At 36.3% G+C, this 15,791-nt stretch overlaps 1 protein-coding gene across 1 annotated transcript in view; it reads right to left on the minus strand.

Annotated features, from left to right (window-relative positions):
* Window positions 1-9,163, minus strand: part of LOC149798259 (uncharacterized) — a 56,071-nt gene extending 46,908 nt beyond the window's left edge. The window contains exon 1 of the mRNA XM_089963396.1: window positions 9,110-9,163. Coding sequence (XP_089819522.1) covers window positions 9,110-9,155 — 46 coding nt within the window. The 5' untranslated portion in view covers window positions 9,156-9,163. The remainder of the gene's footprint in view (window positions 1-9,109) is intronic.
* Window positions 9,164-15,791: the final 6,628 nt, after the last annotated feature.

The following is a 15,791-nucleotide window of genomic DNA, read 5'->3' on the forward strand; positions in this document are numbered from 1 at the left end:
ATGCATTATCTGCTCGAGAAATGGATGCACCCGCCCATTCATGAGTCTCCTGCTGCCTCGCAAGTCGGCTTTGGTTACCAAAGGCTAAGGGAGTAAACCCTAAAAGAAAATCCGAAGTGGAGACCCTAAGGCAACTGGACGATGTACTACATCCCCTTCTGGCAACTCCATGGTCTGAAGAGGGATGGGCTCCGCCAGATGACTTTTGCCCAAGACACACTGATAATGCTGGACAAATCTGAGCTTGCAATACCGGATCGGTTGTCGCCTGGGTCAACAAGGACCGCGCCTGCCATTGTCCACCAGGATGGAGGTGACAAGTGTGCTACTGGTACTATGCATACAATCAGAGCGAGAGACAACATTGCCATCGCCACCTGGAACATTAGAACTCTGGCGCAAATTGTAAGACTCCAAGAGTTGACACATGAGCTGGAACACTACACATGGCACATTCTGGGACTCTGTGAAGTTAGATGGAAATCCCTAGGAGAACACCAAACCGAAGATGGGCATATATTATACTATAGTGGAGAGTGTGACAAGTCCATAATTGGAGTAGGCTTCCTTGCAAAAAAGCCATCAAGGGATATGTGCTTGAATGCTGCCCCATATCTAGCAGAATCATTTCCATTCATCTGAAAGCATCTCCCTTTAACATCACAATTATCCAAGTCTATGCTCCAGTAAGAAAGATATCCTCATCGTCCAAGGAGACTGGAATACCAAAGTTGGCAAAGATGCTCTAAAAGACTGGGAAGTACATTCTGGACCTTCTTGCAATGAGCTTACCAATGAAAGAGGGAGACGGCTGCTCAAGTTCACAAGCTACAACAACTTGGTACTAGCCAACACCCTGGGACAACATAAAGCTTCACGATGCTGGACATGGCACTCACCAAATGGAACCCATCACAACCAGATCGACTACATACTGGTTCAAAACCGTTACCGATCTGGCATCAATAGAGCAAAAACAAGGACATTCCCAGGTGCTGATGTTGGGAGTGATCACAACCTCGTGATTATGAACTTCCAAGTGAGGCTGAAGAAAATTAACAAGCCAAAGAACATCAGGCTCAAATTCAACCTTGAACAACTGAAGGACCCTAACATCTGCAAGTCATTCCAAGCCACAATAGGAGGAAAATTTGTTCCACTTCTTGTGATGGATGGTGATGTCAATGAGATGACAGACATCTTCAACAAAGTCATGACAGCAGCTGCCAAGGACATCATTGGCCTCCATCACCCAAAGAAAAAACCCTGGGTTACAGAAGAGATTCTGAAGTTGTGTGATGCCAGAAGAGAACTAAAAAACACCAGACACACAACAGGGGTAATGAAGTACAGAGAAATAAACAAGAATATCAGAAAAAACTTGAGCAAAGCAAAAGAGAATTGGATTGGACAAAAGTGCACAGAAATGGAGAACAGTCTGATAAAGAATAACAGCAAAAAGGCATTCCAAATTGTGAAAGACCTCACCAGACAGAAACAACCAAGAGTCAGCACTATTCAAGACAAAAATGGAAAATGCCTCACAGAAGTGAGTGACACTGCAAAAAGATGGACTGAGTATTGCAAAGAACTCTACAACCATCAGTCCAAAGGAGACCCAGAGGTGCTTGAAGTTCCAAACTCCTCAAATGATGATGACTTCCCCATTGTCAAAGAAGAGGTGGAGTCAGCAATAAGAGCACTCAAGAATAGGAAGGCAGCTGGAGTAGACAACATCCCAGCTGAACTTATCAAGAATGGGGGAGAATCAGTGAAAGAGCTACTAACAAAAATCTGCAACAAGATCTGGCAGACAGGTGAATGGCCAACACAGTGGACACAGTCACTGATAATAACACTTCCCAAAAAAGGCAATCTCCAGCTGTGCCAAAATTACGGAACTATCAGTTTGATCAGCCATGCTAGTAAGGTAATGCTGAAGATCATCTTGAACAGACTGAAACCACAAGCAGAAGAAATAATCACTGAAGAACAGGCCGGGTTCCAGAGTAGAAGATGCACAACAGAACAAATATTCAATCTCGGGGTTCTGTGCGAAAAGTACTCGCAACACCAACAAGACATCTATCATGTGTTCAATGATTTCAAAAAGGCCTTTGACAGAGTGTGGCATGAGGCATTGTGGGTCACAATGAAGAAGTATAACATGGGTTAAAAGTTAACCAATACCATCAAGCAGCTGCACGCCAAGGCTACCAGTGCAGTAATTGCCCAAGGTGCTGTGGGGGACTGGTTCCAGACAACAGTGGGAGTGCATCAAGGCTGTCTCCTGTTACCTATTTAGAGCGCATCATGAGTGAAGCCCTGGAAAACCACTGTGGGACAATCAGCATTGGAGGGCGTAACATCATCAACCTCCACTTTGCAGATGACATTGATGCGCTGGCAGGCAGTGAAGATGAGCTAGCCACCTTAGTGAAGAACCTGGATGAAACATCTTCCAGATTTGACATGGAGATAAGCGCTGAGAAGACAAAACTGATGACAAATAGTGGCAAACAAATCTCAGCCAAGATTAAAGTCAGAGGACATGAGCTGGAAACAGTGAGCCAGTTTAAATATCTTGGTTCCATAATCACTGAAGAGGGATCAAGAGCAGAAATTTTGTCAAGAGCAGCACAAACAATGGCAGGCAGCTATGTCAAAGCTAAGACCCATCTGGAGAAACAAGAATATCTGTCTGATAACTAAAATCAGACTATTGTGAGCTCTAGTCATCTCAGTCCTTTTGTTCTCCTGTGAGGCATGGACACTGACAGCAGAATTACAACAAAGAATCCAGGCACTTGAAATGAGATGCTACAGAACCATCCTTGGCATCTCTTACATGGATCACATCACAAATAAAGAAGTGCGTAACACCATCAGGTGCGAAGTAGGCCAATATGAGTACCTCCTCACCACCGTCAAAAAGAGAAAGCTGAAATGGTATGGCCATGTCACTAGAGCCAACAGTCTATCCACAACAGTCCTGCAGGGAAGAGTTCAGGGTGGCGGAAGGAGAGGTAGACAGAGAAAAATTTGGACTGACAACATCAAAGAATGGACCAGGAAAAGTTTTGTGGAGACACAGGCATTGGGACATGATCGAGACAAGTGGAGGGAACTGGTCAGATGTTCAGCAGCACAGTGCCTCAACCACCACACTAGGTCATGAGACTGATGATGATGATGATGTTACAAATACTCGTGAACAAAACTGGGGCCCAACTGATCTGTACATACTCATAGCAATTGTAATTTTTATAAAAAAAAACACTAAATGAAGATAGCTTTTTTTTGAGTGTGGGGTGCTGCTGTAAAGTTAGCCTGGTTCCCTGACTAATTTCACTAATTCTAAGATCAAACCTGGATCCAAATAAAACACGAATGAACCAATTAATGATAATTTTTCCGTAGTTTTTGCTAGTATGTCGTAAGTCCATATTTTAAGGGTAATTTTTGTAAAACTTAAGCAAAATCATAAGAGTTGGCAGGTCTGGCAATGCTGAAGCATTGTTTTTGAGTTTGGTTGTTGAATATAACCTGCCTTTCTCAGCTGGAGATTCACAGCAGTTACAGGGCAAGAGTATTTCCTATTGTTCAGAGAAATAAGACAAATTTTAGTGCCTCCTTAGGTGCTGAAAATTTGCAACAATATTAGTCACCAAGATTAAACAGCAGGCAAGAAGCCTGAACTGTTTTGAAAACAAATTTACATGATGAGGTCTGCCACAGTATTATGTTATGATAAATAGGTTGAAAAAAAAAATTTCAGTAAAAACAAATCCATATTGATCTGACTATCCAAGTAGAAAGAGTGCTCACATGGTTTTCAAGATGGCCACTGAGTTGGCCATATTGGACCCCATATCAGCACCATTTTCTTTTGCGATGAACTAATTATCATGGAAGTTTTTCAGTGAAAACTCCACGTTGATATAATCATCCATTTAGATGTAGTGATAACATTTGCAAAATTGTTCCTGTGGCAGCCATCTTGGACACCAGATCTGCATCATTTTTAGTCAGAACCACACAGACATCACGAAAAAGACTTTTAGTGAAAACCCTATATCGATAAGACCATCCATTTAGTAAAATAGTAATAAGATTTTCTAGATGGCTGCCATGACAGTCATATTAGACATCATCAACAGATGATCTGATTTCTTCATCTGCAAAAGCATCTTCAGATTAGAGACGATCTTAGTGCCTGAAGCCTGGAAGAAAGAAGGTTTAAAGCCAAATCAAATGTCCACACATCTTCATCTTATCTTCCATTGTCTTCATAGTGTGGGCTGGAAATGGGGACTCCAGATGAGAATATGCCTAAAAAATCAGGGCCTCCTCTAACTCAGTGGAGTCCTCAAGATAATAATTCATTGTCTTGTTTTTCCTGACAATGTAAAGAGGACTGTCTGTTCCCTTTGCTCTCCTTGGAGAAGTGGATTGGCAAGAGAAGGAGATGAGTCAAAGCCTAGCCTCCTTCTGTTTTCTCAAATAAAAAAGCTGAAAGATCAGATGTGGAAAGCCTATTATCAGCACAGTCTGCAAAACCATGGAGACATGGAAAGCTCATTTATAGATTCATGAGGTAAAAAAATTAGTCCCCAAACCCATTATGGATTAAATGGAAATCTATGGTAAGGGAGAGACAGTATTTCTGCTGGTCCCTTTCTCTAGAGGGGCAACTTGCTCTCTGGTTACGGTCAGGGAATGACAAAGTCCAGTACTAGCAGCAATAAACACCTTTTGCTGGCACCTAGACTGGTGCCCAGTGACAGATGTCTGGTGCCCAGTGACAGATGTCACCTCGCCCAATGATTTATAATTGAAAGACTGCTCAGGCAACAAAGATAATCATGAGGACTCCCTATCCAAGAAACATCATTGGAGACTGCTGTTTCCTTATGCCAGAAAGGTGGAATTTGCTTGGAGATGATGGAAACTTATTTGCACAAGTAAATGCAATTAATCCCTTGTGGGATCTGCATGTTGGCAACTTCCGTACCCCAGGAAGAGCCACTGATATCTCCCAATATCAGAATGTTGGCTACTTCCTTACATAGGCATCAATGACACCTCCATGACTAGTGTGCTGGCAATTTCTTGAACTGGTAAGTTCCACTGATTGGCTTGTTGAACACATTACACTGCAAAGTGCCTCTGACCACTCCTGGAATTAGCTTGTTTGTGACTTCCTCACAATGGTAAGTACTACTAATCCATCCTAGGATTGGCATGCTGTTGAATTCCCAAAAAAGCCTTTTCATCACTGCATTTACTAACTTCATTTGGCTTGCTAAAAGACTGAAATAAAACAATTAATGACAGGAACAGGATTGCTGTGGGTGATACCTAGCAACAAGGGAGAGAAAATAAATTATGAAAACACTGCTCAACAAATGTGTGCATAAAACAACAAAAACATATTAAGACAAATATAATCATAATATATGGACTTGATACAAAAGATAAACAGCAATTTGTAAATGGACATTAAATGATGGTAACATATACTTAAATTAGTGAATATCCTTAGCATCAAGAGACATAGATTATACTGCATGAAGTCTAGGGAAAAAAAGGAAGATATTCCAAATGATGGAAGTGAGAAAGACATCAGATTAGGACTTGGTTATATTTTAAAACTCAAATTAGAGAATATTCACCTAAGACTGGGAACTGGCACTAGTGTTAATGGACATGATTTTGGACCTCTATAAAATAAAACAGCAACAAATGTGCAGGGAGGGTTTAGGAGTCCAGCAATGCATTTTACACTCATTCAAATCTGCTTCTGGATGACTTTATATTACTACATTCCAAAACATTGTATTTGAAAAACTTTCTACAATACCTGAAGAATTTCACAATGTTCACTGTCACATCAACTTGTTCTCTAATAATCATTACTGAAGTTATTTTGTGTGCATATCAATGTTAACACAATTATTCAGTCACAATAATTTGTCAATCTTTGCTGCAAATATTACATTAAAATTTTCTCTTTTCATAACAAATCTGTAAAATAAAACAAACAAATACATCAAATATGCCTGCTGATATTGATGTGCCAGTCTTGCTATTTTTGCAGCCTTGGCAAAGATTTATTCTGCTTTTCTTTTTGTCACATCTAACATTTGTGGTGCAGTGTTCAATCTTTTCTTTTCTTTCCCAACAAGAATCTTTTCCCTCTCAAGCACCTCCTTGTATTGGCTATAATTTGTGCTTCTGATATTCAATTTCTCTGTAAGCAGCTTCTTTGGTGGTGCTGATCCAAACTCTTCCAAACCACAATTAGCATAAATTAATTCACATCATTCTTGCAAAGATGACAAAAATAACAGTCTTTTTTGGCATTCAGTTTTCTTATGAACTGTCCGACTACATTTCCACTGACTTTCTGCTCAAGCCAGTCACATTACCAAACTATTTTCAAATCTTTATCCAAAATTTTTGTGTCCTGATCTCTCTCAAAAACTAGAGACACCACATTTTGCATGCAAGATTCTTTCTTTTCATTTCCATCAGTTAATGTTACACGAAGATTTATTGAACGAGCAGAAACTTTTGACCAATCAGAATAGTCGTTACAATGATCATGTGTTAAATAGTATACAGAATGAATACTTTACAAGGATCATTGCAGAATGGGATTGGACAGACTATTTGTAAAAACCTGAATCAGACATGATATGAAAAAAACAGACTTTATTGAGAAAAATTGGATTCAAGCCAGGGGAAAAGCAGAAATCTGTTTTAAAATGGACACAAATCATGTCTGTGTTATGTATATTTATATTATGTGTACTATCATTCATGATTATAGCTGTATGGATTATTTACTTAACAATATTTTAAGTACTAAATTTCTAATTGATCGTAAGTTTGGTTTGTAGGATCAGCCACTCTAATAGAGCACAGATTCATGCATAAAGTTCTAAGGTTGAGATGTACCATAATTTACATAAACATCACATGATGTGAATGGAGGTTGTGGGTTTTCTAAAAGGCCAAGATAACCTAATTTTTTATCAGCTAGTGTAACCCACATGACGCTGTTCACCTGTTCAATGTGCAATGTATATGAGTCATTGAACCATCATTATGTTTTAGTTAGTATGATGTGGCATTCACTATAAGAGAGTTACCGCATCAAATTAAGCATTCCTACTATTATTGCCAGTCTTGGAAGAGTTATAATGAGAGGATTTGTTTATTTAATTATCATTCATTGAAATTAAAGTGCTTTAACATTCATTCAAAGACATTTGGATATTAATAGCTGTCACAGAAATACTGTGAATTTATTCAAATACATTTTGATTCTTGTGATTTATTTTAAGACCAAACAGCCATAACACTAGGAAAAGAGACAGCAAAGTAATAATAGCTGGTAATGTATTATTGTTACTAAACAATACTTTTGGGCATTGAACCTATTATTAGATAATGATATATAATAATAACTTTAGTGGGATGTTATAATTTACTTTAGCCAATGCTTCTTTCAGTAATGAAAACCTGACATTGGGGAAACACATCAGTAGAGTTAATCAGATTACTTACCTTACTGTTTGAATTATACATTGGTTCTGATATGTTGTTTGTAGTATCTGCACAGAATTAGATACTCTCCATTGCTGATGTGATTCACAAAGTAAATAAACCATCAACCAGACATTCTGGTTTTGCAGGACTTTGCTTCTTTTGCTGATAGCTTATTGCTTGTTAAATCAAAGGAAATGCATTTAGACATTTTGCTTCAAAAATAAATCACATTTCAACATGATTATGATTGGTGAGATCATGCAAAGGCATGCACATGTAACTTCCAACATACTGCACCATGTTCATCCCATAAAATAATTTCTGATGGAAGCACTTAAAATGTATATATATATATATATATATATATATATATATATATATATATATATATATATATATATATATATCACAGTAATGTGATCTTGACTGGTAAATCATGTCAAGTTGTCAGCATCAGAAAACCCATATCATGACAAAAAATGAAATGTTGAGTCATGATATGGATTTGGCTCTCTTGTGCTGGCAAAAAAAACGTGAGCTAACATTCAAGATCGAATTGCTATAATAACAATAATATATATATATATTGATACTTTAATAAATTCACTATGCATAAATGAAAAATAAATCAAACTTGCTTACAAATTCAATCTTCTTAATACAAATTTCATCTTAAATCATAAACCATATTATATTCTGATCACCTGACATGTGCATGAACATTGCAATTTTATGAATGAAGCCAGTGAAACAATAGTAAATCATTTTCACTATGATCACTGTCAATAATGCAAATTCTTTTAAACATGTGATGTGCAAAGGGAGGAGAGGGACAAACAGACCGATATGTGATTTAAAGTTATTGTAAAATTTTGCATCATCAAAGATTTCACCAGCTAAATGACTATAAATGTTTCTGATGCCAAGCTGATAGAGGCTGGACTGTTTCTGGTCTGATTGTGAGAGGCTTCAATGGGGACTTGGATGGGGACGACATCATTACATTTTACAGTTATAATAGTGAGACTGGAAAAATTGTTGGAACAAGATGATGCAGCTTTATTACAGACAATGTTACCTTGTTCCTAATGCGTGTCAAATGAGGTTAAGTTCATGCTTATTCCGTTGTAACCAGGGAACATTTAGAACATGAATTTCCAGCCTCATTTGTGAGTATTGCGATATGGAATCAGAAAAAATCATTATCATTTTCCTACTTCTAGGAAAAGATGGCAAAGTTCTGGTTCTTTGTTTAGTAAGAAATTTACAAGTATATAATAAAATGAATTAATTTGCTACAAAAGCTTGGAAATGACACATATATAGCGTATTTAATGCCTTCCTCTGAATGGAACATTTTAATGCCATTCTGAATGAGTTTAGCTATTAATACAATTTTCCATATATTATTAACTTCCTTTAAACATCATTAGTATACTCCCCCATCAAAATCCAAGTACCTCTCAGTGAAATTTACACATGTTCAACTGCAATCAAGTCATGGTGTTTGATGGGTGACTAATAAATGTATGCAGTAGCACTGGTTACTCACCAACAGTATCAAAATGCAACTTGGGATCCTCGACAACAATATTCATTTTCTTGTCACCTGCAAAATCAGAAACAAACTATATTAAATAAAGTAAAACACTTTCACTTCACAACCTGACCAGGACTAAAATGTTAAAATGTATCCTGCAAGCTGAACTAAAATGTAATCAACATACAAAGGAAGCAGAATCAAAGAGCAACTATAGCGAACTGCTAATACAAATGTAATGATCAATAGTCGATATATAAATAACCCAACAGCTGAAGAATCCCTAAGGTTCTCAGAAAATCTTCAGAACTGATGACTGTTTATATATAAACAATAATTTTGTGTAAAGTTATGTCTCACCAATGCTGCTATGGCATAAACCAACAAAAGTACTGCAAATAGCACATGATACACTCTTTTAACCTTTTCCCTAATAATGACCTTTGAACTAAGGGACTGACTAGTATAGAATAAGGTGTGGACCTGGGTAAAATCTCATCAAAGTATATGTTCTAGTTAAAAAATAACAACTTGGTTGATGTACTTAAAAATAAATACTGTACAGTAATGCATAATAATAGACAGTGATATGCAGTATTGGGCAGAAAAATAGATATAATGTATACTGAAACAAAATATAATCAATAAACAAGAGGAATAAGTGGGCCTGAGATCACTGACCAGGCCCACATCTGTCTGTACTATAGCCAAATGCATTTTTAAGACAAAAAGAGTCTGGGTCAGTAGGATACTTCCTATAGAAATTTCTTCCAATAATGCGGATTGCAAATATTATGAAAATAACTGTTTCAAGGTTAATTCAGTTTTTTTACACCTTCATTCATTTTTTGTATGGCACATCTTTATTTGTCAAACAATGTAAGGCATATTTGCATGGAGCTTTCTCTGAGGATTGATACAAATTTGTTTCAGAGATAAAGTGGCATAATAATGATAATAATAATAATAAAAATAATAATGATAATAATAATGACTTTATTTAAATAGGGTGATATTAGCTGCATGAAACTAATTCTCAATTTGACTCTCTATTATATGCATATTTGCATTCGGAGTACAAACACACACAGTGTTAAGTATATTTAATTTGTACTATTTGTTGGCTTTTCTTAATGATTATATGTACATCTGTATTTTATACCTGACCCTATCCAAAATCAAGTTAATGGTGTACCTGACCAGTGACATTTATTGTGTAAACAACATAATACATAGCAGCAGCTAATATTTCTCTAAGATCATATATTAAATATTCAGATCATTATTAATGGAGGTGTGTGTGTGTGTGTGTGTGTGTAATTAGGATTTTTAACATAGCATTAACAATTTTTCAGTCATATCGCTACGATGTCTGCAGTGTGGCAGTTTATAGTTACGTCTAGCACTAGGGCATCATGCCACAGACATGTAGCATGATGTCTCACCCTGTCACATTATCCTGACACCAGGCCGACCAGTCCTAACACTCACCTCTTAATGCTGAGGGCCTAGCGAGGCAGCTGTTAGTACCATTATTGTAAGGCTTTGGTATGACTCAGCCGAGGATCGAACCCACGACCTCCCGCTTCCAAAGTGGACACTCTAACCACTAGGCCACCAGAGTGGTATTAATGGAGGTAAACATGTTTATTTGAATCTGAGTCTTTGACATCAGTTTTCCACTTGTTGAAAACTTTGAATGTTTTAGAAAGGTGGCTGCCCTACATCCTGACCCTATTATTGTGCCTTAGCTTTTTATATAATTTGTTTACTTGAAAAATTACTTTAACATACAAAGCAGAATCAGTCTTATTGTTGTGCCCAATTTTTAATTTGGGTGGATTTATTTATTCAACTTATTATTCACTGCAATTACAAAGTGCTCAATAATATTCTTGGACTAAAACATTATTTTTTTAATTATAGTGAATTCAGACAATGATATTTTGGATTATATTTCTGTGATACATCAAAAGACTGTTAACACATTACCAGGCCAGTGGCACATTCAAGTCTACATGCACATTCAATATTGGAATTTATTTGGAATACCACTGGAATTCAATTAGAACTTCTTACATTTGGACTTGTGACAGAACTTTAAGGACTATTTGGGATTCAATTCACAATAGTGTTCATTCTTTTTTAATTTTACTTTGTATTCTAGGGAAATAAATTATTTGTGGAATTTTACAAAACTTGTTGGTTTTCGCTCTTTTCTGTTACAAAGTTTAAGATCATAAGGTTGTAACAATAGACACACACATACACAAACACAAAAACAAACACACATTGATAATAAGCTATATTTATATATGGATATAAATAAACAGAAAATTTGAATAAACATATTTCAACTAAGTCCACTGTGTTGGTGAGACAACAAAGTGGAAGATTTGTGAATTTATACCTTAAGTTATAATGTATTTGCCAAATCAAACAGGTTCCAGTTTTCATTCATTGAATTAGATTATAATTAAACACATTTATATTTGTACTGTCGCTATTTCCTTTGTGATTCTGTATCAAATTAGCGACCCTGAATATTTAAAACTTTTCATAAAGAGGTCTTTATTTGGTTTTGGGATGGAATGGTGGTTAGCTGAATTGATCTTAACTTGGGAGAGCTGCCTTGTTTTCTAGCATGAAATAGTTCACTGAGATATGATGGGACCATATGGTCTGAAATTTTGTGCACAAGTCTAACCTTTCTCAAAAATATTCATTCACTTACTATTAACATTTTAATATCATTCATTTCTTTTGGGATGTTTTCAGCATTATCTAGGATAACTCTGCAAGCTTTCTTTTGCAAGTGGAATAATTTGTAAATATTTTTGTCAGAAGTATTTCCCTAAATAACATTACAGTAGTCTAGGTGTGTTTGTATATAGCATTTGTAACATATTAACCTATGTTTAGTTGATTGATATGGCCTTGTCTTGTTACATAACCACATACATGAACTGACTTTATGACATATGACTTTATTATGTTCATTCCATTGCAAATTGTTATTATTTATCACCCAATGATTTTGTCATGAGTAGCCATCTGAAGACTAATTTCATTTAACTTGAGATTCAAACTGTTATTTGTTATTTTCCAGTTTTGCTATCTTCTGTTTGGTAGTAATCATTAATACTTTACTCTTGTCCATACACCAGGAATCTATTCTAAGCAATGCTCTCTGAATGGAGACCTCTAGGTCTGAATTTAGCTGATAGTACGGCATCATCTGTATACAAGTCATTAGATGAAATAGAGTTGCCTACTTTCAGTGGCAATTCATTTAAATAAGAAAAGGGAGTGGGACTAGGATTGATCCTTGTGGTGCTCCACAAGTAACTGGTTCTTCTTTTGAAAAACTGCCGTTTACATGTATTCTGAGTGTTTTCTCATTGTTAGATATCATGTAAACCAATAAATCACTAAATTGTCACATTGATATATGTTCAATTTGTTGATAAGAATATCATGATCAACATGGTCAAAAGCTTTTCTAAAACCAACTATTTTGGATCCAATTGATTTTCTTTGATCTAAGGCAGTAATCAATCTATCTGTCATGAAGACCAAGGCTGTCTCACAGAAGTGTTTTTCTCTGAACCCTGATTGGTTCTTATAAGTTAAGTTAAAGTTTGAAAGGTATATAAAAAGATTGTAATAAACATATTTTTGAGTACTTTTGGACAGAGCTGGTAAGAAAGATATGGGCCTGTAGTTATTTACTTTGCTGCCAGACTTATGAATGGTATAACTTTTACCAATATTCATGTCTGGTGAAACACTGGATGTGCTTATATTATATATGTGAGCTCTGATATCAGATATCATATTTGCAACAGCCCTCAGGACACATGATCCATTATATACATGACAACACCAGGAGAGTTATAAGCAAAATTGTTGCTAATAAAAGTGGCATAAAAAGTGTAATCTATATGATATATACCATAATTACAGTACACTGTATAAAACATGCAGAGTTAAATATGCTAATTTCTTGGTTCTGTAGCTGGTCAAAATTCTTGTCACAAGTTAGCAAAATCCATGTGGATTAGAACCAGAATACAAACACAAAATATGCTGAAAAATTATTTATATTTAGCACTCACATAAACTAGCATGCATGTGAAAACTTTCCCTGAATAATCGTGATGTTGTGTATTCTTCAGTGACCATGACGATCATGTGCTCAGTCCGAGTGTTGAATTACATTATTCATATTCTTCTTTAAAGTTTGTAAGGCGGTGTTGTTTTGTCTTTCTCTTTTTGGATCTGACAGGTTTTGAAGTTTGGAAATATCCATCTACCAGTACTCTAACATTTTCACTCATATAACATCCACAAGTCACACTGTTAAAGCCTGTTTCACTTACCATTTTCTTTAAAAGTATTGACTGGTCGGTTACCTATCTTATGAATTTAATGAATCTGTTATGCAGTTTCAAATTGACAAAACCCACTGTTTTATGCATATATACATCTAGGACACCTATGCCGCATATCAATATGATTCATGATACACAACCTGCACTACGATACATATTGATACACATATGAACTTGATGAACACGTATTTGTATAGCATCTTTCATGGTAGGTTCAAACTATGCCATTGTGCTTATTCCAGGGCACAATGTGCCAATCAAATTTTGTTTAACAACTATTCATGTCATGCTTGAAAACCCAGGTGTCTAAACAGTTGCCTACCTGAAAAACAGAAATCGAAACAAGAATGTTTCAATCAATATTGTATACTTCACTGAGCCCATTTTCATATGAGAGACTTTCAACTAATTTGCGGGAGTTCTTGCACATCACTGTTCTCCAAGTGTGCAAATTCGTACAATTTTGCACAATTCATGCAATCACACACTTCCAGGGTTCATGTGACAAAAATTGGAACTGTTGGTATTCCAACCTTGTCATTAATGTCCATCATAAGTTAATCCCACTGAGCATGTATCCTATGAAACTGAGGGATGTAAAGGCCATTTCATTTGTATGAGTTCATGCCTGCAGAAAAAGTTTGTCTGCCAGTATGTTAGCCTGCATAGGATATGACATACTGAAACCTGGTTTGTCATTGAAGAAACCACTTTAAAAAATCCCAAAGAAAAAAACAAAAGTTTGAGTACTTGTTCTGCTTTCCTGTTTGACATCAATCATTACAATGAAGTCATCAGGCAGCATGAGAACTCGATTCTGTGTAGGTTCATCAGCCACCAATGAAGGCTTTGAAAAACGGCATCCATTTTGATGATGTGGAAATAATGATCCGAGAGGGCCATGCTCCTACATCAGTGCAAAAAGGTATTCAGTGTATCCCCCAGGGGTGTAAAATTGAGGGTAAAAAAAAACCTTGGTGTCAGAACTTGGGGTCAAATAAAAAACGTGGGGGTCAAAAATGTACTGACAGATTTTCATCTGCCTTGCACTTTTTCAGCTTGAAATAGGATACTGCAACTTGCACAACATACTCTCTCTCTCTAAACATACAAATAAACCAACAAGCACAATTAACAAACAAATGCATTGTCCATTCAAAGAATAATTGTATTAGTTCATTCTTCTTTTAAAGACATGTTTTTAATAGTCTACTTAAAATCCTTTTGAAGCAATATTATAGACCAACACATTACATACAAGCCAATACAAAAGGTCTAATAAATCTTTTTAATCAAATGGCAGTTAATTTACTGCCTATCATAAAATGTGTACTATAATCAGTTTCATTGCACTTCATCCCAGAACATATTTAAACAAAAATCAAAAATGCTAATGATTAATCTTCTTTCTAATAAGTTACACTTGAACTTTAAGATATTTTATTGCAGCAAGGTTAAAAACCAACAAAATCTGCAATGACCCCTGACTTTGTAATCCAAATAACGCATTTGTTTGTTGTGAAAGAATATCTTGCGATATATGTGTTCTCCAGATATCTTGTGGCAAATGAGGGCAGATGATTTTAAATTTTTAAACCATGTCACGAAAGGAATATTCACTTTTGCAGTCTTGCAATCACGCAATCAGAAGTCATACCGGTAATCCTAAAGGATGTGCCGTATTCCAGTCAAGGGAATTATTTTCTCCATTTTTCATTAAAGTTAGAGCCACAGTTACTCTTTTGTGTTCTGCTTCTTTCAATTTCTTTGCTAATAATTCTTAGTGCACGATATTTGATTCTGGAGATCAACTGCTAGTACAACAAGCACTGAGCTTAAACATCTAGATGACATCTAACTGTGCTCGATGGAAATCACGTGAGTGCTCGCGAGATTTGGGAAACTACTCTATCATTACATTGCCTATGCTAGTCTGGTTCCTCGTTTTGTGTGTTCCCTGCATTGTACTCTGCTATAGGAATAGAGGAGCGCAATGCAGGGAGCAAACAAAGTGGGGAACCAGTCAATGTCTATGCTCAAAGTATACACGATGCCATCCCATGTCCAATGCATTGGATATTAAATAAATCCTGATCGCATTATGTGAATCCTTTGCGTAAAAAAAAGCACAGCAACAAAATGTGTACGTCAATTTTCTCCAGTGTGCGTGCCTGACATACAAATGTGCGTAAAGGGAAACACTGGGCAGGAGACTTGCTCCCCAGCCCTCTGTGTTCACATCTGTAGCAATCATGAGTCCTTGAGGATGTCTTTGCAGAGGTATCGCTAATGCAAGTCCA

The sequence above is a fragment of the Sinohyriopsis cumingii genome, chromosome 6 (genome assembly GCF_028554795.1).
Source record: "Sinohyriopsis cumingii isolate HCF-2022 chromosome 6, ASM2855479v2, whole genome shotgun sequence".
In the NCBI taxonomy this organism is placed as follows: domain Eukaryota; kingdom Metazoa; phylum Mollusca; class Bivalvia; order Unionida; family Unionidae; genus Sinohyriopsis; species Sinohyriopsis cumingii.